Source organism: Myxocyprinus asiaticus, chromosome 31, assembly GCF_019703515.2.
Source record: "Myxocyprinus asiaticus isolate MX2 ecotype Aquarium Trade chromosome 31, UBuf_Myxa_2, whole genome shotgun sequence".
Classification (NCBI taxonomy): Eukaryota; Metazoa; Chordata; class Actinopteri; order Cypriniformes; family Catostomidae; genus Myxocyprinus; species Myxocyprinus asiaticus.
In genome coordinates this window covers 36016014-36043998 of record NC_059374.1, presented here as the reverse complement: position 1 = coordinate 36043998, position 27985 = coordinate 36016014, and the positions used below count along the sequence as shown (strand labels likewise).

The 27985-nt window shown below is 38.8% G+C and overlaps 1 protein-coding gene across 1 annotated transcript; it reads left to right on the top strand.

The window, feature by feature from the left end:
- The first annotated feature begins 34 nt into the window (after positions 1–34).
- On the top strand, positions 35–27985 carry si:dkey-23k10.2 (NACHT, LRR and PYD domains-containing protein 12). The gene is given in 20 exon segments (XM_051665512.1): positions 35–84; positions 395–493; positions 2478–2579; positions 13185–13480; positions 13483–13669; positions 13671–13857; positions 13859–14145; positions 14147–14447; positions 14449–14571; positions 14573–14809; positions 14812–14894; positions 15064–15237; positions 15427–15600; positions 23762–23776; positions 26614–26772; positions 26869–26974; positions 26977–27038; positions 27500–27666; positions 27796–27891; positions 27894–27985. Coding segments are annotated over 20 exon segments (2997 nt in total).

Below are 27985 nucleotides of genomic sequence, written 5' to 3'. Positions count from 1 at the left end.
AGTAGTATAGGTTCACAGAACCAGTTTAGCAGGTATGAGTGCTGAAGATGATGTGACCGATTGCTCTAACATTAAGGCTCACTGGTAAGTGTTTCTTTAAAAAGATGATTATTAGTACAGAGCAGCATATTCTTGTTAATCTCGGTAAGTGATGCTTAATTGTCTGGCAAAAAGAAAGTCTTGGCTGGTTGTACACAGTGTCTTGTCCACTAATACAGTATATCCTTGGTGGCAACTAACAACACAATCAACAATGTGTAACTTTCTCTTTCGTTCTGTGATGGATTAATAGGTGTGACTTTTGTGACTTGTCCCCTTTTAATGTGAAAAATGCAAACAAATGTTGTCTGGTTGCTTTTAAAATCATTTCATCAACATTTCTGTTTCCCTGAAGCTCAGTGCAAGAGGGGAGATCAGCCTCTCCAAGTCCCAGCCATGAGTCCATGAGAAGTAGTCAGTCAATGGGTCATCCATGGGACTTAAAAGAATCCAGGTAAAGATGACCATAATCAAACTCTCCTTTGATTACTTATTTGATCTTTAGTTTTATATAGTTGGGGTGGTCTGGCAAAGTATGGGTTCGACCCCTGCAAGGCACCACGAACTAACACCATTGTGAGAAAAGCATTTGAACTCAGGTTGCTCCAAGAGGGTTGCCCATCTAAGTGTTCTGTTAGTCCCTTTGCAGAAAATGTCTACTAAAATTAGTATTTAATTGCTTGCATGCAACAAACATAAGGTAAATAGACTTAAGGGCAACTCACATTATGTACAATGAGTAGAGTTTAGTTTGCATGTGAGTATCACTCAGTATGTTTATTTGCACTTTAAAAGTTTAATTTCAGTCAGACTAAAACAACAATTCATCTTTTTAAAATATCATGTAAATGGATGTCCGATTTCCGAACAGACCTAGATAATGCGATTGTAGATCAGCTTCGTCCAGCATGTATAAACGTTAATTGGACCACAGTTGGCCTCACATATTCTTTCACGTATGCTCCGAAAGACAGGTGATGTGCGATATGTATTTACATTTACATTTAGTCATTTTGTAGATGCTTTTATCCAAAGCAAACTACAAATAAAGAACATAACAAGCTAAAAAAAAAAAGGAACATATTTATCACTTCTTCAGCTGATGTCCTTTCTTCAAATATTCTATTACACGATGTGTCATGTATACTTGTACAGACTGATGAAGACTAGCTCAACTACGCTCTTCCCCCATACATAACTTTATTTTCTGCGCAGAGGCGCCGCTGTTTCTCGCGGAAGAGACGCGGCCAATGTGAACGTCCAATGTGACCACCCCGCTCACGCGCCGCTCGTGCCTCGCTCACGCCATGCTCACGGAGGATGTGTGAACCCGGCGTAAGACTCTGTAATAAGTGTAATGTAATTCAGAAGTCCCTTTGGATAAAATGATCTACTAAATGGCAATGTGTTTCAATGTGAAGCTTCGTAATTCTTAAAACCCAACTGAAAATAGACATTATAAAACAATATCATACATTCTTACATACACAAAAAATAAGAATTAACATATGTAGTTATTTGAGCTTCGTCTGATACAGTGATACCATTCACACAGATTTTAAGGTTCTTACCATTACTATTATGATGTTTCCCTAGCAATCTTCTTCCAAATCAGTTCAGGATTACCCTTACCCTGATTCATTATATTGATGAAAAAAAATATATATTTTTTCTTTTATTACTTTATTTCGCAACAAAAAAAACTTGGATCTGTCTGTAATTAGATTAGGTTTAAGAGCTGTTTTTCGAGCAGTTTAACCAAGGGAGAGTATACATTTTTTTCTATGCCCCTCCTTGGTTTTCCTCAAGAAGTATTTTATTATAGCTTGAATAGTTGATAGGAAGACACCGCTATCATCTTGCAAATTTGAATCCGATAAAATTTCATTCTATTTAATATTTTTAATTGCATTTTCAAAATTACTCTGTTCATATTTGGGTATCCTGAATTGACCAGACTTTCTAGCTTCATGATTGTTAAAGCGTGTCTTAGATAAAAGTACCAAGGTTAAGTTGTGATCAGATAATCTTGTGATCATATTAAAAGATTTAACAATTCTCTCAGGCTTATTACTAAATATTAAATCAATTTGTGTGTATTGGATGACTGTGTTATTCTTGATGGGCCCTTTATAAACTGTATAAAATCAAAAACATTTGTAATATGTTTAAAATATTTCCTATTTGCTTTGCCTTGCCAGTTAATGTTAAAATCCCCCATTAGAGTAACCTCCTTCTCAAAATTGCTTTCCTTCAGCATACTATTTAACTGGTCAATGAACACATTTTTAGAAGAAGGTGGTCTATACAAACCAATGAGGGTTAAAGAAATTGAGACTAAGTCTGATGCTTTCAAGTTCAGAATTGCACTGCCACTTACACAGATCAACATGATAAAAAGCTCCACTGAATTGATTCTTAACGTCTTTGTTTCACAGAAGCTCAATACTGGAGAGGAGATCATCCTCTCCAAGTCCCAGCCATGAGTCCATGAGAAGTAGTCAGTCAATGGGTCATCCATGGGATTTAAAAGAATTCAGGTAAAGGATGATCATAATCACACACTTTACAGTGTATGTAAAGGGGGTGGTCCAGCATAGCGATCCAAGTGCCATTACCATTGTGTTTATGAGCATTGCACTTTCTTTCATGAAACCCACTTCGTTCACCCCTTAGACTAAAAAAAAAAGACTCATGTAATGGGCATGAACATACACTACTGGTCAAATGTTTTGAAACACTTGACTGAAATGTTTCTCATGATCTTAAAAATCTTTTGATCTGAAGGTGTATGCTTAAATGTTTGAAATTATTTTTTTAGACAAAAATATAATTGTGCCACCATATTAATTTATTTCATTATAAAACTAAAATGTAATTAAAAAAAAAAAAGTTTTTGAAATTGATGACTTGGACCAAATAATAAAGAAAAGCAGCCAATAAGTGCCCAACATAGATGGGAACTCCTTCAGTACTGTTTAAAAAGCATCCCAGGGTGATACCTCAAGAAGTTGGTTGAGAAAATGTCAAGAGTACATGTCTGCAAATTCTAGGCAAAGGGTGACTACTCTGAAGATGCTAAAATATAACACAGTTTTGATTTATTTTGGATTTGGACAACATAATTCCATAGTTCCAATTATGTTATTCCATAGTTTTGATGACTTTAATATTCTAAAATTTGAAGAAAAAAAAAAAAAAAAAAAAAAAATATATATATATATATATATATATATATATATATATATATATATATATATATATATATATATATATATATATAATAAAGAATGAGTAAGTGTTTCAAAACTTTTGACCGGTAGTGTATGTAAAAATGTGGGCGGTTACAGGGGTTGGGGGAGGTTGGGAGGGGGTCAAGGGCTACTTCCAAAACACACACAACATAGATGGCTGAACATCACAGTTTGAGTGGAGATAAAAACCAAAGAGTTTTGGGGATCTTTGCTGTCTATTAGTCATGGGACAAAAGTGTATAGAATGAAAACAATAGAATGGTTTGCAAATATGCAAAGATATTTGGATGTTTTGTTCAAACTTTTGAGAATGAAGTGAGAACAGCACTCAGAGCAGACATTACCAACAAAACCAGCACTGCTTTCAAAATCTTGATATCTCGATTTAAAAAAAATAAAAAATCATGTCAAAACGCAAATTAGAATAAATCTGAAAAAATGGAAAAAAGTCCTACTTCCATGATGCACTGTGAATGACGCAATTGGTCACTCTCCCTTCACTCTCAAACTACTTATATACACTCATTGAGCACTTTATTAGGAACACCTGTACACCTACTTATTCATGCAATTATTTAATTAGCCAATCGTGTGGCAGCAGTGCAGTGCATAATATCATGCAGTTACAGGTCAGGAGCTTCAGTTAATATTCAACCATCAGAATGGGGAAAAAATTGGATCTCAGTGATTTTGACCGTGGCATGATTGTTGGTGCCAGATGGGCTGGTTTGAGTATTTCTGTAACGGCTGATCTTCTGGGATTTTCACACACAACAGTCTCGAGAGTTTACTCAGAATGGTGCCAAAAACAAAAAACATCCAGTGAGCAGCAGTTCTGAGGTCAACAGAGAATGTCCAGACTGATTCAAGTGTGTAAGAAAGGCTACGGTAACTCAGATAACCACTCTGTACAATTGTAGTGAGTAGATTAGCATCTCAGAATGCACAACACGTTGAACATTGAGGCAGATGGGCTACAACAGCAGAAGACCAGGTATGGCACTTTATTAGGACCATAGTTTTCCCAATAAAGTGCTAAGTGAGTGTATAGTGCAATACACTAAACATGTATACATTATGGTGCAATATGTATATGTATACAATATAAAATGTATGTGCATGTTAAAAACAACATGTAATTCCATATTTATACATGCAACCTATACAAACCCATGTGCTCAGAATGCAAAATATATAATTTCTTTACATTTTATTTCCATATTTATACTACTACCTGTACAAACCCATACACATTTTTACATAATTTCGTTTGCACATTCCTGAATAACAACTTTACGTAAATATATTATTCATCTTATTCTGTGTCTAGCTGTTGTATTTCTGTATGTAATGGAAGCTTCTGTTCAGAGGCCAAATTCCTTGTGTGTGTGTTTGTGAGCACACCAGGGTAATAACACTCCAATATCTGATGGGATCAGATGGTAATACCATGGTACTTTGATATACAGCCACCATATTTATGTACCATTGTGTTTTTACATGGTTCATCAAAGTACAAAAAAAGTCCAAGGTATTTCGGTAATCATCATTTATTTATTTCAGAATTGATACAACTCATAAAGACAAGTTTAATCAACTCAGCATTATCTTTAAAAAATGGCTGAAAAGAAATAGGCTGAAGCCAAAGTTTATTATGCCTACCCTTCTCACCTCTCTAATTTTCAGTTTTTTCTTTAAATATGTCCATTAGCTATTCATTTCACAATTCATAAGAAAAAAGAAAAGAGCAAGATGGCTGTATAAGATTTATAATTTGATGACATAATAACAAATAGATTATTTCAATCAATCTTAACAAATGTAACCTTTGCTTTAACTCCTTAATCTATATACATGACACGTATACCTTTATACATTTATATTTACATACATACAGTATATACATGATATGCATATACATATATATATATATATATATATATATATATATTCAATGTATCTATCTACCCATTCTTTCATACTTGTTGGACACCTCAAGTCTGAACATTCTCTTAAATGTATTAATAGTTTTACACAATTTTAATAAATTTTTAAGCTTGTTCCATAATTCCACTCCTTTTATTGTAATACATCTATTTTTCAATTCAGTCTGAACTCTACTTTTATTAAATACGTATACATAGTATACATCTCTAGTTTTATGAATGGCTTATTTGATGGTTCTCTATAATTACTAATAATTCTTATTGTTTGTTTGTTTTTTGTTTTTGATGAGAAAAGTTTTATAAGCAGTACCCCAAATTGCAACACAATATGTAATATAAGGAACAAAGATTGAAAAATACAAGGTATACAGTGCATTTTCATTTTAAAAAATCCTTGACTTTATACAAAGGTACAATCGATTTGGCTGCTTTCGATTTTGACTTTCGATTACTTGATTTATGTGTGCTTTCCAACTTAATTTATAATCAATAATAACTCCTATAAACGTAATTTATTTTACACTTTCAATTATTGCATTGTCTATTTCTATTTGGCAATCTGTGTTAACCTCTCTGTTACTAAATATCATATACATTGTCTATCCAAGATTTATGGCCAATTTATTTATATCAAACAATTTATTTTTACCTTTTCTAATTCTTTTCCCACTATATTTAATTTTCTCCTAAAATAAAACACATTTGTATCATCCACAAACAAAATACATTTAAACAATTTCAATATCATCCCAAGGTCATTCGTATATAGAATAAATTATTTCAGGCCTAAAACTCATCCCTGCGGCACGTTGCATATATCAAACTGTATTATTTTAAAATTAAATATTAATACTGCAAAACACACAGAACTCTAAAATTAAAATCATCAAGTGTCCTATACTTGCACAATGCACATAATTGATTTCAATATAATTTGTATTTATGTTGTGTCTCTTTCTCATTTGTGAGTCACTTTGGATAAAATCTCTGCTAAATGACTAAATGTAAGCATCTCTTAAAACATGGTTACTGTCTCTTAAAGAACAGCGCATCAACTCACATTAACACACGGTAGTTCTGTGCAGTTTTGCAGAGTTTTGGAGAGATGAAGATACAACCCCTGGCAAAAATTATGGAATCACCACACCTAGATATTCACCCATCTTTTTTACTTTGTTGCAAATAAACAAATCACAGGTATGACACAAAACAATCTTTGTTTAATAGCTGAACATCCTGGCTTAGTGAAACATCCCTCAAACAAATTAAATTACATTACTTGATCTGGAAATTAAATGCCATTTAATTCCAGATCAAGTAGAGGAAATAAATATGGAATCACTGAATGTTGAGGAAATAATTATGGAGTCACCTTGTAATTTGCATTTCTAAAACAAAAACTGGCAAAAAACCAAAAAAAAAAAAAAATCTAAAATTGCAAATTAGTCTGCAGTTAATAGAGAGTGCTTACAGACCTTAATGAGCTGATGGACTTGGCTAATTGAAAGGAAAAATGGACCCAATAAGAGAGTTGTCAATTAAATCAATGGAAAGGATTATAAAACTCCTTCAAGAAGGAAATCCAACATGGAGAGTGGCAAAATAACTTGGTTGTCCCCAGCTGTGTCTAAAATTTGGTGCAAGTATAAACAAAATGGCATGGTTATAAAAGGAATACATACAGGTAGACCAAGGAAGACGTCAAAGCATCAGGATAGAAAACTCAAAGCAGTTTGCCTTGAAAATAGGAAATGCACAACAAAACAAATGAAAAACAAATGGGCAGAAACAGGAGTCAATGTTTGTGACAGAACTGTAAAAAATCGGCTGAATAAAATGGGATTTACATATAGAAAAGTCAAACGAAAACCAGCACTAACACCTAAACAGAAGAAAACAAGGCTACAGTGGACTAAAGAGAAGCAATCATGGAGTGTGGATGATTAGATGAAAGTGATATTCAGTGATGAATCATGAATCTGCATTGGCCAAGGCGATGATGCTGGAACTTTGGTCTAGTGCCGTTCTAATGAAACATATAAAGATGACTGTCTGAAGAAAACAATCAAATTTCCCCAGTCATTTATGATATGGGGTTGCATGTCAGGTAAAGGACCAGGGCAGATGGCAGTCATTACCTCAACAGTCAGTGTACAGGTGTACATTGAAATTTTGGACACCTTTCTCATTTCATCGATAGAAAATAGGTTTGGTGATGATGAAGTCATCTTTCAGGATGATAATGCATCTTGCCACAGAGCAAAGAGTGTTAAAGCTTTTCTTCAGGAAAGGCATACCAACTCAATGACTTGGCCAGCAAACAGTCCGGATCTCAATCCGATTGAAAATTTATAGTGGAAATTGAAAAAATTGGTCCATGACAAGGCTCCATCCTGCAAAGCTGATCTGTCAACTGCTATTCGAGAAAGTTGGAACCAGCTTGATGGAGAATATTTTTTTCATTAGTGAAGTCCATTCCTCAAAGAATTCAGGCCGTCATAAAATCCAGAGGAGGAGCAACAAAGTACTAATTGTGATTTTTTTTGTTTATTTTTTTTTTTTTATGATGATTCCATAATTTTTTACTCAACACTGAGTGATTTCATATTTTTTTCCTCTACTTGATCTGGAAAAAAAATATGCCATTAATTAAAATTATGTAATTTAATTTGTTTGAGGGATGTTTCATGAAGCCAGAATGTTCAGCTATTAAACAAATTTTTTTTGTGTCATATCCGTGATTTGTTTATTTGCTACAAAGTAAAAAAGCTGGGTGAACATCCTCTAAGTGTGGTGATTCCATAATTGTTGCCAGGGGTTGTACAAAGGCATGATGTAATACTATCAAGTAGGATATTGTTTTGTTTGTGACAAAGAAGATATTAAAGATATTTCTTACAATAATAATAATAGTAATAATAATAATAATAAATTTATATAGCACCTTTCCAGAGCTCAAGGACACTTTGCAATAGTAACACAATAATACACAAACAAAAACAGTCACAAAAACAGAGTTCAGATAGCACAGTCACTGAGAGTGAATACATAACACCTTAAGATAAATAACACTGAGAAAACAAAAAAGTTGAGATGCTGCGAAGAGTCAGGGGGAGTGAATTCCATATATTGGGTGCTTCTACGCTGAATGACCTGCCACCCATAGTAGAGAGGCGAGATCTAGGGACAGAAAGGTGTCCGGACCCAGACTAAGCGAGCGGATCGGGTTGTAGGGGAGAAGCAATTCACTAAGATAGTGAGGTGCAAGACCATGAAGTGATTTAAAAGTAAGCAGGATTAGTTTATATTTGATACAAAACAAAACTGGTAACCTGTGAAGTTCAAACAGGAATGGAGTAATGTGAGCTGAGCACTTGGTATGTGTAAGAATTCTAGCAGCAGAATTTTGAATATATTGCAACCTAGCACTAGAGTTAGCAGGTAAACCAATGAAGACGGCATTGCAATAGTCAAGACATGAGGATATAAATGCATGAACCAGTGTTTCGGCGTCTTTGAGACCGATAAAGGGATGAAGGAGAGCAATGCGGCAAAGGTAAATGAAGGCAATTTTAGATATAGATTTAATATGAGCTTCAAAAGTGAGGGAGGGATCAAAGATGATACCTACATTTTTTACAGTGTTGGATGGTTTAATGAAAGTGCCATCAATATCACAACAAAAGTCAATTTTGTTCCAATAATAATGATCTCAGTTTTATCCATGTTCAATTTTAGGAAGTTGGAGTTAAGCCATTTTTTTGTATTTCATTTACACATGTTGATAGTGGACCGGTCTGGAGAGTGGGAGCAGATCTACAAACTGTACATATTTGAATGTCATTAGCATAACAGTGGTAACTGAAAGCGTGGCAGTGAATGAGTTGAATGAGATGAAGGTTGTGCTGATAGGTCTGGCACACAACTCTAACACCCATGGCAGTCTTTTCAAAGTCTGAAAACTGACCCCGAAGTGATGCCACAAATGACAGCAAAGACTCCAGCAGTCACACAGCAGTCTTTAAATCAATGTCGATTTCTGCAACAACTCACTTGTCATATTGAACCTGTGTAGAACGGCATCCCAGAAATGGGCCAAGAAGGCTGTTTCCAAGTGTTCCACACAAAGCTGCCTCACGTTGTGTATCAAGAGTTTCATGCATGTCATCTGACAAACTCCCCAAAGCATTCCTTATTGAGCTGTAGTTCTTCCAAAGTGCTGATGTTGAGTCAGTGCGACAGCTCCATCGCGTGCTTGATAGGGATTTCAGAGTCATATTTACTTTGATGTCAGCATTATGAAAAACTTTATTCTACCGGTGAGTTGACGCAGTGCAAAAACTGTACATGGACTGCAGTATCCCAAAAAAAATTGCTAGCCTCTTGGCAGCTGTTGTCAATGGTATTGACACCAACCAAATTCAAAGAATGTGCAGCGCACGGTATGTAATGAATTAGTAGGTTTTGTTTTTTTAAATGGGCCTGAAGATCATTGTTTCTGGCGTTGTCTTATGATTGGCCACAACAATTAGACAGATCCAAGCCCAGGTCACTAATTATTGCAAGTACACTGTCAGCCAGGCTCACCTCAGTATGGCTTTCAATAGGCTCGAATCCAATAAATCATTCAACAACTTTCCACTCATTATTGACGAACCTGAAAATAAAAGTAAGCTGGTCCACATGAGATAGGTCCGGTGTTGAATCCATGATCACTGAAAAATATTTGGCATGCTGTAGCTTGGCTGCAATGACCCGCTTAGTTTTCTCCACCATTAGCACAATGAATTCCTTGCATATTGTAGAAGACAAATAGGATGCACTGCCTCTACCCTTCTGATCATATTTCTGAATATGATCAGCCAAAAAGGGATCAAACTGAGAAATCAGCTCTAAAATTTCAAAAGTAGTTTCCATTGTGCACTGACCCAAGAAGCTCATCATTGCCACGGAATGGGAGGCCTCTCTCACTTAACTTGATCACGGCAACAACGCACCTCAGCACCTCTATCCAATACTTGCTCTCTCCCTCCAGTTGCCGCACAAGGGATGCATCAACAGTACCAATTGCATTACATCGCTGTGATAATGCAAGCATATTAGTTCTATGCTGTAAGCTCTTCTCGTGTTCAGTTATACAATCAGAGTGCTTCCAGTCACCGAATCCTATTATAAACGCATTTGTACAGAACACATGTCCAGTACTAGGTGAGTAAATTAGGCAATCCCTTGAAACTATTTCTTCGTTCTGTAAGCGGCAAGAAATTAAATAATTTGTTAGGGAACGTGTCCTACCCCCTGCAACGTCCCGTGTTGACGCTGGATATTTGGCCACTCGGTTTTGGAAGGCAGACACCCCACTTTCAATTAACGCTATCGCTCATCTATCGAGCCCCACAAAGACAGGTCATTCATATTTCCATGGGTTGTGTTTGAGATGGTGGCACTAACCTCTGGGACCGTGTCGCATATAGCACTGCTGGTTCCGGGTGGTGGCGAGAGACTCTCCGGCGGCTCGGGCTCGCAAGCGGGACTGGTGGTCTCACAATCAGCCTCATTGCTAACATTAACAGACGAGCTAGCACTAGCAACAGGTGCTGCCTCTGACGAGCAACTAGCAACCTCCTTTTTAAAAAAGCTGTCGATAGAAGGCACACTTTGTAAAAGAGCTGCTCCTCTCGCTTCTTTCTCCTTTTTTTGCTTTCGCTTAACTTACCCGCTAGGAGTGTGTCAATCCATTCTTTTTTCTGGGTTTGCTTTTCGCTGTCTAGCTAAGTTTTTCTTAATTTTGTCAGCCTTTACATTAAACCCACCCTCCCTTACCATTGTACCAATCGTAAAGGGCATGTCTTCTGGTAGAAAATGTTCACACGATTTAATTGGTCAAGTTGTCGCACTTAAACTGTGAGTGTGTAAACATTGGACAGTTGACTTGCTCATTTTAATTTATTTCAGTGGCATAAATGCACGTTACATGACATATCGTCGGGGGCCCCCTGGTGGCTGGAGGCCCTTGGGCAACTGCCCCAGTTGCCCGTTCGGTAATCCGGCCATGTCTCCAAGTATTCATGTCTGTACCAGATGACATTCCCGGTCTACCACAATATTATTATGAAAAATAATGCTTCAGCCTTCCCTTCATTCAGAGCAAGGGCCAGAACTCTTCCTTTTACCGACATTTTTACATTCAGTACTTGTTGATAACACAAAATATCTGTGAAATTAGGTACTTGCAACACATTACTTCTGCGGATATTCCGTATCATAGCAACCAAAGCGTCTCAGCTGAAAAAACGCTGTGCCTCCAAAGCCCTCTCAAGCACTTCCAGCTGAGCGTTTTCAGAAGAGTGCCTGGCATTTTCAGCTGGCCAAAAATGCTTTGGTGGATACGGCCTTACTGGAAGAAATGCTCTTTAGCCAATAGTTACATGAATGCTACTCATACACGAGAAAATAAAACAAATGCTTATCTCAATGTCACCAAAATTAAACACTTTGCTGTTGTTTTTGCAACAACAAAAAAAATCTCCTGGGGGAGCATGCCCCCGGACACCCCTAGATATAAGGTTTATTAGGCAGATTTGTGTGCGTACCCTCAGATTAAATCCTGCAGGCACCCATGGTTTACTGTATTACCATTCTTTGTCTAGCTGGCAGGGCAGAAAAGGGATTTTTGAGAGTACTGGTCTGTTCACTTATAGTGCTTGTCGCAATGTTGTGCGGTGTTTGGAGTGAATGGAACTGTTGTTTATATTGAAATGCTCCCTCCCCTGACTTTATCATGCCCGCTTCACGTGTGTGCTTCAGTGGTCGCATTCAAGCGGATATGAAATGCTGCACAACGTATATTGAGCGTTCAAGCCATATTTAATTTCGGATGACTGTACTGTGTTCCACAAGTTCACCTAATTACCTGTCATTTCTTGACACTGCTTCTGTTCCCGCTCTGTTTTAAACCAACAATGTCCTGTCTGGCAGTATTTTGGGGTGGCACCTGTGATGGCCAATGGAGCAAACTTTCCGACAGCATTTATTTAAAGGTCATTGAAGTACACATACATTTTTAAAAATTAAATCACTTATACTCTCTACTTTTCAAATAAGCTATAGTTTTTGTAATGCAAAAGTAAAACAAAAAATCTTAAAACAAAAAGATTAATTAAAAATGAAGAGCTGCATCAATGCCATATCTATGTCATCTATGGTAAGACGGGCCAAATAAAAGGTCATCACGGGCCAACTTTGGCCCATAGGCCCTAGTTTTGGCACCTCTGCTGCACTGCTGCCACACAATTGGCTGATTAGATCATTGCATGAATAAGTAGGTGTACAGGTGTTCCTATGTACTGTATCTTATTTATTTTTTTAAAGATGCGTGCCTGCTTGGCTATGTCCGCATTATTTTTAGTGAGGTTCTCATTTAGATAAATGTCAGTTTCTTTTATGGAGGACCCAATATGACAATATTAAATATAAATAAACAAATAAATATATTTTTAAAGAAATATAAAAAAATAAATAGTGTACATATAAAGATTTTTTTTATCTGACATAAATTAGTATTTGCATATTTATTTTCTTATTTGTGTATTATTGTATTTATTTATTTCCACATTAATTTATTTCTACATGTATTTATTTTGTCATTTATTTATTTCCACATGTATTTATTTCTACATTTATTTATTTATATATGTTTATGTTTCCATATCTATTTATTTCACATTTATATATTTCCATATTTATTTATACATTTATTAATATCCACATTTATGTACTTCTACATTTCTGTGTCCGTATGGTAATGAAGGGGCGTGCTTTCTACTGAGTGAGAAAACACTCCAAATGATTAAGCAGTGCATGTGTGAGATTGATAAGAATGATGTGGTTTGTATGTGAACACAAAAGTATTTAAAAGATAACCAATTTTATTTTCATCTTCCAGCACTGCCTCACTCAAATCAAATCTCCTGAACAAGTTTCATTGTTTAAATGAAGGAACATTAAAGGGTTTTCTCATACCTCTCAATGAGATCTACACTCAGCTCTACATCACAGAGAGTGAAGGTGGAGAATTTAGTAATGGACATGAGATCACACAGATTGAAAAAACATTCAGAAGAACTGCAGCAGAGGAAAGGCCAATCAAATGCAATGACATCTTCAAACCCTTACATGGACAAACCTTTACCCAAGACAAACCCATGAGAACTGTGCTGACAAAGGGTGTTGCTGGCACTGGAAATTTATTCTAGACTGGGTTGAAGGAAAAGCAAATCAAGATATAGACCTCATATTTCCACTTCCTTTCAGGGAGCTCAATTTGATGGAGAACCAAAATATTTGTCTTGCAGATCTCCTACACATTTTCATGGAAACCAAACCAATTGAAATATCTCAAAATTAAGGTAAAATCCTTTTCATTGATGGTTGATTTAAATGAATCAGCCTCAGTGGACATGCTGCTGACAAACCTCATCAAGGGTAATCTGCTTCACTCTGCACTCATCTGGATCACCTCCAGACCAGCAGCAGCTGATCTCATCCCCTCTGAGTGTGTTGATCGAGTGACAGAGGTACAGGGCTTCAATGACCCACAGAAGGAGGAATACTTAAGGAAAAAAAATCAGAGATCAGATCCTGGCCAATAAAATCATCACACACCTGAGGTCATCAAGGAGCCTCTACATTATGTGTCATATACCAGTGTTCTTCTGGATTTCAGCCACTGTTCTAGAGAGAACGTTGAGTGAAGCATACAGTGCAGCGATCCCCAGAAATCTCACTCAAATTTACACACACTTTCTGATCATTCAGATAAACAAAAACAAAACAAAAAATGAGAAAGACTATGATAAGAACATGAAAGATGAAGATTTAATTATCACACTGGGTAAACTGATCTTTAGGTAATCTGATCTTCTATGAGGAAGACCTTAGAGAATGTGGCATTGACGTACAAGAAGCGTCAGTGTTCTCAGGATTGTGCACTAAGATATTTAGAGAGGAATCTGGACTGTTTCAGCACACAGTGTACTGTTTTGTCCTGAATCTGAGCATTCAGGAACATCTTGCAGCATTATATGTGTACCTCTCCTTTATGAATCAAAACACAAATGTATTAGACCAAACAAGTCAATTCACCAACATTCTAATTTGTGCTAAACAAGGTTCAACTGACTTGTATCAAATAGCTGTGAAAAAAGCCTCAACAGAGTACCACTGGGCATTTAGACCTTTTCATCTGCTTTCTTGTGGGCCTTTTACTGGAGTCCAATCATAATCTCTTACAAAACCTGTTAACAGAACCAGGAAGCAGCTCCCACAGCAAAAAAAAAAAAAATTGCTCAGTTTATCAAGACAAAGATCAAAGAGAACCCTTCCCTAGAGAAATCTATCAATCTTTTCCACTGCCTAAATTAATTGAATGATCATTCTCTAGTGGAGGAAATCCAGGATTATCTAAAATCAGGATCAAGAATAAATACTAAACTCACAGCCTCACAGTGGTCAGCTGTGGTCTTTGTATTGCTGACCTCAGGGGTAAAACTGGATGTGTTTGACTTTGTTGAAAAGAATACGTAGGATCACATATCTTGCCAGATGAAGTTCTTCAAAGGCTACAGCCAGTGGTTGAGGCATCCAGAACAGTAAAGTATGTCACGCTAGTGACAATTGTTATTAAGATTTTAAAATTAAAAATACAAAGATATAAAATGGATACCTCAGACTCACTGTTTCTTCTTTTATTGACTTTTATTATTCTTTGAGGCAAATGTAAAAATGTTCATTTAATTTTTCATTTGATATTTTCCTTCCTGCAGGCTTTGTGAATATAACCTGACAAAGAGAGGCTGCACCACTTTGATTTCTGTTCTCATCTCAAAGACTTCATGCCTGAGAGAGTTGAACATAATGAGCTGTAATTTAAAAGATTCAGGAGTGAGGCTATTCTGTGCTGGATTGGCGTATTCTCAGTGTCAGCTGGAGAAACTGAGGCAAGTGCATGTATTTTGAAGTCACATATGTGCTAGTTTTTGATACAGCACTCAGGAGACTTTTTTATTATTATTATCCTAAATATTTTGTTTAAACTATAGAACATGCAAATGTGCTAACCAGTTTAGTAAAGTTTGTAAAGGTTTGGGTTGTATCTCTTTAATGAAGAAGAACATGTTTCTATGCAGGCTGGAGTCTTGTGATGTTTCTAATAAAGGTTGTGCTGCTCTGGCCTCAGCTCTGAGATCAAACCCTTCACACCTGAGAGAATTGGATCTGTCTAGAAATAAACTTAGAAGCACAGGAGTGAAGCTGCTCTCTGCTGAATTGGAGAATCCACTATGCAAACTTGAGAAATTATGGTAAGATTACCTCTCTTAGTCACACATAACCTGATCCTCAATAGGGAATACTTTTGACAGAGCATAATTCTGTATATAGGATAACTTAAAAACAAAAGAACATATACATTTAAAATCAGACAGCTCATCCATGACTTTTAAATAGTATAAGAGAATATGTGATCTCATGTTTGGTTTGTCCTCACAGCCCACTTTATTTTATTAGACAATACTAGGATCTATCAAAGAAATTTCGATGTACTGATTACAGAATTTAAGAATCTATTATCATTACTATATTAATATCCAATGTGTCCGTCTCATATTACACAAGCCTTCTTGCAACAGACACACAGCAGAGCATGCAAGGTTAAATGGAAAGAAAGTGCAGTTTGAAACAAAAAAGGTTTACACGTCCGAGTTCACCCCACAAACATACATAAGAAAAAATGAATGGATGGATGGATGCTGAGTTTGGCTTGCTGTGCCATTATTTAAAAATGTTTGCATCCATTTAACCATACTAAGTTAATTGTTGTTGCCATCTTCCCCGATTACGATATACTGTATCATGTTAATATTGCTTTTGTATCTCCATAAAATGTGTTATTTATCCATATAAAAGTTTAACCATGAATAGAACTTAGCTTGAATAAATGTGACTGGTGGGCAAACATTGGCTGTGAATGAAAACACTCACTCGTTCATTCATTCTCTTTATAGTGAATTCTACAGGGAACCAACCAGTTGATTATAGTTACCTGTGATTGGTCAATGACATGCGGCAGCCGCAGAAATATAAAACACTTTTATCTTTTGCGGAGTGTGCCGCAAACTGTCCTGCATGAAAATGCAATTGAATTCTCGTGAACGAGCCGCCTGGCGCTTTATATCCCATGTATAACTGCCTTTACATGCTACTAATAGATAGTTTTTCGTTCTATGACCCTGTTCGATTTAAATATGGATCTTATCTGCCTGCACTTGACATTTCATCTGTTATTATTGGTGCAGTATATCTTAAGGTTACATGAAATGAGTCATTATGTTGCATCAGACATTACCCTTTATTCGTATCGGATATCAATTATGCATGTAACATATCTATATGTACCATATTATGTCTATATGTAACATATTCATATCTATGATGCATATCATATAATGCATTGTTTGTTAATACACTGCCTGGCCAAAAAAGTTGCAATTTGGATTTAAATAAGCAGATTGTTTGCAGTATGTTTCAGCTGGCAACAGTTCTTTTAACCCTAACTGATGCAGTGTGTAGCTTCTCATTTCACTGGAATTGGGTTAAGAACTGTCCAATGCATTATTAAAACCTTTGAAGGAAAGTGATGAACTGTCAGCTTCGCTTAAAAAATGTGGTCGGAAATTTTTTTTGAATGATCATGATCGGAGATCACTAAAACGCTTGGTGAAGGCACATCATAAAAATTCAACAGAAGAACTGTTCATGGCTATATTTAATAATGAAAGTAAGAGCATTTCCACATGCACAATACGACAAGAACTTACAGGATTGGGACTAAACAGCTGTGTAGCCACAAGAAAGCCACATGTTAGTGAGGCTAATCAGAAAAAAAACAACTTCAGTTTGCTAGGGAGCATATTGGAATGTGGAGCAATGGAAAAAGGTCATGTGGTCTGATGAGTCCAGATTTACCTTATTCCAAAGCGATGGGCATGTCAGTGTAAGAAGGGAAGCGCATGAAGCAATGCATCCATCATGCATAGTGCCCACTGTACAAGCCTCTGGAGGCAGTGTTATGATCTGCGGTTGCTTCAGTTGGTCAGGTCTAGACTCAGCAACATATTGCGGCAATAATTATGGATACCTGAATGTACTGAATGACCAGGTTATCCCACCAATGGATTTTTTCTTCCCTGACGGCATGGGCATATTCCAGGATGACAATGCCATGATTTGTTGGACTCAAATTGTGAATGAGCCTAAACATTTACTCAAGTAAAAGTATAATTACTTTTAAAAAAAATACTCGAGTAGAAGTAAAAGTACTAACATAAATAATTACTTGAGTAAGAGTAAGAAAGTATCCAGTTAAAAGAATACTCAAGAAGTAACTCGTTACTTTCACAAGTGACATAATGGATGTTAACTCCATGATATTCCATTACATAATACACATTTAACATGTATTACATAATTATTATTATTATTAATGGAAATTCTGTCATCATTCACCATCATGTTGTTACAAACCCATATGACATTCTTTCTACCATGCAACACAATAAGGAGATTTTAGTCACTATTTACTTTCAGTGAATGTGTTTTTTTCCCATATTTTGAAAATGAATGATGACTGAGACTGTCAGTCTCTAACATTCTGTCTAACATCTTTTATGTCCCACAGAATGGGATTGGAACAAAATGAGGGTAGGGAAATTATGACAGAATATTAAATAATGGCTGTGCTATCACTTTAAAGGGATAGTTCACCCAAAAATGAAAATTCCCTCATCATTTACTCACTCTCATGCCATCCGAGATATGTATGACTTCCTTCCTTCTGCAGAACACAATGATTTTTAGAAAGAATATTTCAGCTCTGTAGGTCAGTACAATGCAAGTGAATGGGTGTCAAAATGTTGATGTTAAAAGTAATCCATAAGACTCCAGTGGTTTAATCTATATATTCAGAAGTGATATGATAGGTGTGGGTGAGAAACAGATCAATATTTAAGTCCTTTTATTGCAAGAAATTCTTCCCCCTGCCCAACAGAGGGCAATATGTAGAGAAGAATGTGAATCACCAAAACCACAAGATGAATGTAAAAGTGATCTGTTTCTCATCCACACCTATCACAATGCTTCTGAAAATATTGATTTAACCGCTGGAGACTTATGGATTACTTTTATGCTGAGATTTTTTTACTTTTGAGCTTTAAAATGTTGGCACCCATTCACTTGCATTGAATGGACAAAAAGAGCTGATAAATTCTTCTAAAAATCTTCATTTGTGTTCAGCAGATCAAATAAAGTCATATACATTTGTGATGGCATGAGGGTGAGTAAATGATGAGAGAATTTTCATTTTTGGGTGAACTATCCCTTTAAGGGCTCTTGCCAGATCTGGATGAGTTTGTCAATAAGAAGGAAAGGATTGGAAACCTTTCTAGTAATAATTATGGTGAAATTATATATAATTATGGATATTATATATAATGCTGAAATATAAAGCAAAGCAAGATCATGCTTTTTATTAATGCCTACTTTTGCTATTTCGTAGCTTTTAAAGTCCTGCATGGATTCTTAGTTCAGTGTAGTCACAGTATTTTCAGTGTCGAAAAATTTTGATTGCAGTAGTCAATCATGCAATCGGCAGAGGCATTTACACTTAACGTGGATGTTTACATGGATGTATACAGTAGGCAGCTTAATCCACCTGTTAAGAAATTTTCCCTGCCTTAATCAGCCCGAAGTAGCTGCGATAGTTTCTGGTACCCGCACGAGGGTGCAGGGTAAATGCGTAAATATTGCACATGACAATGAAAACAGTGTGGAAAACACAGTTTTTTCTCAGGAGATTGGAGTTAAGTGGATCTGCCAAGAAAGTGCACTAATATATTGCTGCACTGATTTAAAAATATACACATAAAAACTGATGTCATAAGAATCACCCTGAAAATGACCATCACCATGCCATAGAAAAGCCTGCGTTATCATTAGAGCCACAACTTACCTCAACGTGCTGCCTTAAGTTGGAGCTTCAGTTTTAATCTTGAAATATCTGCTTGTCTTGGTGTTAAATGAAGGCATTGCATGTTGAAAATATTCTTTTATCATGGTGCGGAGCAAAGAAAGTGTTTCACTTAGTTTGAAAAGCTTGATGCTGCAGCAGTGATGGACTCGGCTTGAGTGACAGTCTGTGACAGTGCGCGCAGCTATGTGAACTTCTGCTGTCGTAAATGTCCCATTCACTAATCTCTCAATAAGTTATGCATTATTTAAAATTAAACCCAATAATGTAACGACAGGAACGGTGCCCATTGTAATGAAGTAAAAGTTAATTTTTTAATTAGAAATTTACTTAAGTGAGAGTAAAAAGTACCCATTTTTAAACCAACTCTAAAAATATATTTTTTTTCCAAAAAGTTACTCAAGTAAATGTAGAGTGTTACTACCCACCTCAGTTCAGGGAGCATGAGGAATCATTTTCACACTTGAATTGGCCACCACAGAGTCCTGACCTTAACCACATTGAAAGTCTTTGGGAGTGCTGGAGAAGACTTTGTGGAGTGGTTCGACTCTCCTGTCATCAATACAAGATCTTGGCCAAAAATGAATACAACTCTGGATGGAAATAAATCAGAATCAGAATGAGCTTTATTGCCAAGTGTTCTCACATACACGTGGAATTTTTTGGGTGATAGGAGAAACAAGTGCACACAGAACATTACAGTGAGACACAGAATATAGAACAAGGTAAGAGTATAACAGACATACAAATAATAGGACTGTGACACGGGGAGACAGGGAGCAGTGACAAGCTTCAGGTGAGGCTTTTATTTTCTTTGCCTTTGTGTGCAGCGTTTGTACTCTTTTCAATGATTCACTCAGTTCAATAATCAACACTTTCAAAATAAACATAAACTTCTTCACAATACTCCATAGATTCAACACTCAATGTGAACAGATGCCAATGTTGCACACTCGTTCTCTCTCTGCTCTCTGGTATGTTTTGGCTGCTTTTGAGGTCTCTCCCCGCTATCACTGTAACAAGAAACAGCTGTTAGAAATCATATCAACCAGCTTGACGAGCCACGCCACTTCCTCTCTCCCGCAAACAGACACATGACCATGCTCCCATCACCACATACCCCCACCACCCGACTCAGGCCGGGGCAACATTCCTGCCCATGGCCCAAGTGAAACCCCAGATACCGAACTGAACATTTGCCAATTGCACACTTCTTTGGGTTGGCCGTGAGCCCTGTCTGTCGCAGCGATCTCAGGACGGCTCTCAGATGTTGTATGTGCTTTATGTGGCCTGAGAATTTTGTCCATGAGATTCTGGAATGTGGCAGGGGCCCCGAACAAACCGAACAGAAGAGTCGCAAATTTCTGTAAACCAAACAGTGTGGAAAACACAGTTTTTTCTCAGGAGATTGGAGTTAAGTGGATCTGCCAAGAACCCTTTGTTAAATCCAGTGTCGAATAAAATTAAGCCGCGCCCAACCAATTAAGAAATTCGTCAATTCATGGCATTGGGTATGGGTCAAATTTAGACACTGTGTTTACTTTTTGATAGTCCACACAGAATCGGACCGTCCCATCGCTCTTAGGTACCAGAACCAAGGGGCTGGCCCAATCGCTGTGTGATACTTCTGTTACGCCTATCTCAAGCATTACCTCTAATTCTTCCTGAACAACTTTTTTTGTGTGTTCAGGAAGGCGATAGGGGCAGCTACGAACCACCACCTCCGGGGTGGTCTCAATGTGGTGCTCTATGAGGTTTGTGCGACCAAGGAGAGGCGAGAACACATATGCGAATTCGACTTGCAACTTGGCTACCTCTGTGAGCTTCGACAGTGAGAGGTGGTCTCCACACGGGACTGGGGTAAAATGTTTAGGTTTGAGTGTCACCTCTGGCCTGAGCTCTGCCCTCTCTTGGACTACCACCACCTCCCTTCAAGCTTTTAGGAGATTGAGGTGGTAAACTTTACGTGCCCCGCCCCTATCTGCTCGCTTAACCTCATAATTGAGATCTCCAACTGGCAGTGTGACCTCAAAGGGCCCTTGCCACTTGCTGAGTAATTTAGAGCTTGAGGAAGGCAGCAATACAAGCACTTTATCTCCCGGTGTGAATTCCCATAGTCAAGTGCCCCTGCCATACAGCCAGCTTTGACACTTCTGAGCTTGGAGCAAATTCCCCTGTGTTAATTGACCCAAAGTGTGGAGTTTTGCTTTAAGATCAAGAACGTACTGAATTTTGTTTTTACTGTTTGAAGGTCCCTCCTCCCAAGCTTCCCGTATGACATCGAGCACACCGCGCGGCAGGTGCCCATACAGCAGCTCGAATGGGGAAAAACCTATGGAGGCTTGTGGGACCTCTCGCACTACAAATAACGGGTTTGAGCCATTTATCCCAATTTCTAGCATCCTCATGTATGAACTTACGAGTCATATTTTTCAGGGTTTTATTAAATCGTTCCACCAACCCATCCATCTTAGGGTGGTGTGAATCGATTTTATACCTGATAATTCACACAGTTCGTGTAGTGTTCATGACATAAATGTAGTACCTTAATCGGTGAGGATTTCTTTTAGAATCCCCACTCGGGAGATTATTCCGAAATAGTACCTCCGCAACACTATGTGTTGAAAAATTGTGCAGGGGCACTGCTCTGGATATCGCGTTGCATAGTCCACCAGAACTGATGCAATGCGATGACCGCGTGCGGTCTGTTCTAATGGCCTGATGAGGTCCATACAAGTTCTTTCGAAGGGGACCTCGATTAACTGTAGAGGGTGCAATATCGCTTTTGGGGTGGCCGGTGGATTCACCAACTAACATTCACGGCACGCCACACAACACCTGCAAACTTCCCCGTGAATGCCCGGCCAAAAAAAAAAAAACGGCCATTATTCGGTTAAGTGTTCTTTGCTGTCCTAAATGGCCAGCCATTGGATTATGGTGAGCTGCCTGGAAGAGAGCTTCCTGACGGCTCTTCGGGACCAATAACTGGGTTGGATTTTCTTTTGTTTGAGTCTCCTGCGTCACTCGATACAACCTATCTTTGATAATTAAAAAATACTGGTATGTGAGCATGACATTAGGCTGGAGCTGTTGACCATTAATTACTCTCACTTGGTCAAATGCATGCTTGAGGGACTTCCCAGCCATAGCATCGCACATCACACACCAAGGCATTATTTCACAGGACCCATCCACACATATTTCCCTTAACAAATTCTTGAAATCAGGCCAATTCATCCCCAAAATTAGCGGATGGGTGAGGCGGGAATTAACCGCGGCCTCCACTCTATGTTTTCTTCCTCTGAATATTATCTCAATGGTAACCACCAGATACGTGTGAATATCCCCATGCACACACCGCACCTTCACCCAACTATTTGTGCCCAATGCCCCGACTTGTATCAAACATTGGTGGATGGAGGTTTGAGAAAAGCCCAAATCCATCAAAGCTTGATATGTATCCCCCTGGGTACTCACTGGTATCCGATATGCCCCCAGCTTGATCAGGGGCGGCCGTTGGGTTGTCGGGAATCCGGACCAGCATACCCACCTCAATTATGGGGTAATGGTCCTGGAAATGCCCTGGATCCCCGCAGCTCCAACAGACCGGTCCAGGCCCCTTCTACACCTGTTGGAACGGACTCGCCAACCTGGGGGGGATAGCAGAGAGAGGCCAAGTTACATTTATGCATTTGGCAGATGCTTTTATCCAAAGTGAATTACAGTGCACTTACTACAGGGACAATCCCCCTGGAGCAACCTGGAGTTAAGTACCTTGCTCAAGGACACAATGGTGATGGCTGTAGTGATTGAACCAGCAACCTTATGATTACCAATTATGTTACCACTACGCCACCACCACTCCACCCAGTTAGCAGGGAGGAAACCTGGGCATCAGACTGCCCAGCCTCCTGGGGGCAGGAATGGGACAGAAAGAGGAGGGGTGGAAGCGGGGTTTGGGGATAGGGAAGAGCGAGGGAGAAGAAGACAGAGAGAAAGACTCTGGATCACTGCTTTCCAGAAATGCCATCATGTTGTCCTCAGCCAGCTGGATCGCTTCCTCCAGCGATGCTGGATGGTGGCCCTGGACCCACTCAGCCATCCCATGGGGCAGCTTGGCAATGAACTGCTCCAGTACCATCTTGTCCACAATGTCCTGGGCGCCGTGGGATTCCCCCTACCAACAACCATTTCCGGAACTGCTGTGCAAAGGTGAACAGGCCTTCAGGGCATGGAAGTGCTGTCGGCTCTGTTCAGAGGTCTGGTCAACCCACTGCAGAATGGCTCTCTTCAAGTCAGCATAGATGAAGAGGTTGGCTGTGGGGAGCTGTTGGGCCATAAGGTGCGCTTCCCAGGAGAGTAACGGCAACAGTCGGGCAGCCCACTGGTCAGGCGGCCATTCCCACACCTCTGCCGTCTTCTCAAAAAGATTAAGGTAGGCTTCTGGATTGTCGGCCAGCCCCATTTTCACAAGGGTGACCGGCTGGACAGTCGAGGTGGGCAGGAGTTGAAAACGCTGCTCCTGCTCCAACCACAGCTCGACTCGGGCCTGATACTGGTTCTGCTGGATGCCGGTGAGGGTCTTGATCATCTCACCTAGTGGTGAGGACTCCATGACGACGTATCTCCTCTAATTTCTTCCTGGGTTTTGGCACCAGTATGGAAATGTGGAGACGGGGAGCAGTGACATGCTTCAGGTGAGGCTTTTATTTAATTGTCCTTTGTGGTGCCTTGTGTGGCAGCACTGCTGCCACAGTGCTGTTCAGGATGGTGAGGGGGGAGTGCAGGGGGATTGTTCCTGAAGTCCACTGTCATATCCACTGTATTGAGCGTGTTCAGCTCAAAGTTGTTGTGACCGCACCATCTGTATGCAGACTCGTCACCGTCACGGATGAGGCTGATGACCATGGTATCATCTGCAAACTTTAGGAGCTTGACAGTGGGTCTTTTGCAGTGCAGTCATTCGTGTACAGGGAGAAGAGCAGTGAAGAGTGAACACATCCCTGAGGAGAACCAGTGCTAATAGTGAGGGTCCTGGATGTGAGTTTCCCCAGTCTCACTAGCTGCTGCCTATCTGTCAGAAAGCTGGTGATCCATCGACAGATTGGGGTGGGCACGGAGAGCTTGTTCAGTTTGGTTGAGAGAAGATCAGGCATGATGGTATTGAGGGCTGAACTGAAGTCCACAAATAGGATCCTTGCATAAGTCCCAATTCTGTCGAGGTGTTGCAGGAGATAATACAGTCCCATTTTGACAGCACCATCCACAGACCTGTTTGCTCGGTAATCAAACCAGCAGGGGTCCTGTGATGTCCTTCAGGTAGGCCAAAACCAGTCTCTACAGTTTTTTTTGGGGACCAGAATGATGGTGGAGTGTTTGAAGCAGCAGGGAACTTCACTGCTCCAGTGATCTATTGAAGATCTGTGTGAAGATGGGGGCCAGTTGGTCAGCGCAGACTTTCAGATAGGCAGGTGAAACACTGTCTGGGCCTGAAGCTTTCCTAGTATTTTGTTTCTAAAAGACCCGGCATACATCCTCCTCACAGATCATAAGTGCAGACTGCATAGCAGGAGGGGGGAGGAGGGAGTTCCAGGAGGTGTTGGTGTGTATGAAATGAAGATCAGAGTGGGGGAGGGGTGTGAGACTGGGCTTTCAAATCTGCAGTAAAACACATTCAGTTCATCAGCCATTAGCTGACTCTCTGCAGAGTGAGGGGGAGGTGTCTTGTACTTGGTGATGCTTTTTAGGCCTTTCCACACAGATGCAGGTTCATTGGCTGAAAACTGTTTTTTTTTTTTTTTTTTTTTAGCTTTTCAGAGTAGCTTCTTTTAGCCACTCTGATTTACTTAGTAAGTGTGTTCCTGGCCTGGTTGTACAATATTTTATCCCCACTTCTGTAAGCATCCTCTTTGGTATGACAAAGCTGTCTGTGTTTTCCTGTAAACCATGGTTTATCATTATTGAATGATAAAAATGTCCTAGTAGGGATGAACATATCCTCACAGAAACTGATATATGATGTCTCAGTATCTAAGAGCTTGTCCAGGTCTGTGGCTGCAGCCTCAAAAACACTCCAATCAGTTCAGTCAAAGCAGGCTTTTAGTTCCAGCTCTGCATCATTGGTCCATCTCTTTGCAGTTCTTACTGCAGGCTTAGATGATTTTAGTTTCTGCTTGAAGGTCAGAAGAAGATGAACCAGACAGTGATCAGAGAGTCCTAAAGCTGCATGTGGGACAGAGCGATATGCATCCTTTACAGTGGTATAGCAGTGGTCCAATATATTTCTTTCTCTGGTGGGGCATGTGATGTGTTGTTTGTATTTTGGCAGTTCACGGGTGAGGTTAGCTTTATTAAAATCTCCCAGAATAATGATAAGAGAGTCTGGGTGTTGTTGCTCCATGTCTGTGATGTGATCAGCTAGCTGTTGCAACACTGCGTTCATGCATGCTTGTTGCAGGATATAAACACTCACCAAAATAAATGAGGAAAACTCTCTCAGCAAGTAGAAAGGCATACAGTTGATGAAGAGTACCTCTAAATTAGGCCAGCACATCTCCTTTAATGCTGTTACAGCTGTACACCAACTTTCATTGATGTGAAAGCATGTTCCACCACCTCTCGTTTTCCTCGATAACTCCATGATGCAATCCGCTCTGAACAGCTTAAAGCCGATGTAATTCAGCCAGATTTCCGTGAAACACAGAGCAGCGGAGTTAGATAAGTCCTTATTTGTTTTAGTAAGCAGAATTAGTTTGTCCGTTTTGTTGGCAAGGGAGCGGATATTCGCCAGATGAATATTTGGCAGCGGAGTCCTAAAGCCACGTTGACGAAGCTTCACAAGCGTGCCAGCTCGCTTGTATGCAGCCACACATACCTGTATAAGCCAAACCTCCTTGGTCCTAAATTCTTCTGTGACTCTATTGCTCAAGTCTGGTGCATTTCTGTGCTTTCTAAATTAGGAATGTTCAGTAAAAACTTGTATTCTTTTTTCTGCATACTTTTTTCAATAATTATGAATCTTTCCAAAAATATCTGATCGAATCGTGACCAAATTTCAGATTTCACGAGGCATCGTAATTGTTAGTTAAAGAATCGTAATCAAATCGAATCGTTGTCAGAGTGAATCATTACACCTTTAGACATTATCTTCTTTTTCTAGGGAAACATTTCAGAGGTTTATGATTTAAGTTTGTGGTCACTATTTTGCTGCAAAAAGAAACTAAGCTGTGTGCTGATCTACAGACTACAGTGAAGCTTGTGCGATTTTCTTTGCAGGATGATACTTTGTGAGAATCACAGATGAAGGTTGTGCTGCTTTGGCCTCAGCTCTAAGATCAAAGCCCTCACATCTGAAAGAACTGAATCTCTCTCGGAATACATTAGGAGATTTAGGAATGAAGCTGCTTTCTGAAGGACTGGAGAGTCCTCACTGTAAACTGGAGATATTGCTGTAAGATTATTTTACAGAGTATTCCATGTTTCGAAAGTTATAATTACACACACAGTCAATTAGTATGTCATTGTTTTTTGTTTTGTTTTCCTGTAGGTTGTGGCAGTGTGGTATCACAGATGAAGGTTGTGCTGCTCTGGCTTCAATTCTGAAATCTAACCCCTCACATCTGAGAGGGCTGGATCTGTCTGGAAACAAACTTCGAAAAACACAGGAGTGCAGAGGCTTGAACTTGAGAATTCTGACTGTATTCTCGAGATGCTAAGGTAAGATCACCACTCCCATTTGTCAAATAAGTAAAAAAGTCCTATGTGCAGAAACATAAATGAGGAAAAAAATGAAAAAAGGGACATAAAAGACTGTAAATTGCAAGTTCTGCGGTAAGTTTATCTCAAAAGCATGGACTGGGAGTGCATGATTAGATTTATTCATGATCAAATTATAATGCCCAATGACAGCGTATATTTTAATAAGATGCAGATTTAATTTATTATATTTTTACCCACTGATTTTTCAAACTGCCAGAGTATGTTCATGTATTTTCCAAATAGATTTGGAGAGGATCCTGTTAAAAAAAAAAATCTTTTACTGATTACTACTTTGTAATTCTAATTGTAGGCTATATTTAGGTTGATTTTATGTTTATTCACAGTATTTTTAAAAATGTAAATGCATACACAGTATATCACAACAAAAACAGCATTAGAGTTTGTTTCTTTGAATGCAGGCTGAGGGATTGCAGCATTGCAGAGAACGGTTATGTTGCTCTGGCTTCAACACTGAGATCAAACCCCTTACACCTGAGAGAATTGGATCTATCCAATAATAAACTGAGAAGCTTAGAGTTAAAAATGTTGTCCACTGCATTGGAAAATCCTGACTGTAAACTGGAAATACTTAGGTAAGATCATTCTTTTTAGTCTCATGACCTGTTCCTTAGTAAAGCATACTTCTCTAATAGGGTAACTGGAACAAGACTGCAAATCTTGAACTGAGAGTGAAGACTTTCCTTGTTCTCTTTGTAGTTTGGCATACAGTATTGTGGTATCATGGATGAAGGGTGTGTTGCTCTGGCAACAGCTCTAAAATCAAACCCTTCACACCTGAGAGAACTGGATCTGTACATGAAAAACTAGGAAGTTTAGGAAGATGGCTGTTCTCTGATTTGAAGGATGACCCACCAGACTATAAACTGCAAACACTAAAGTATTAA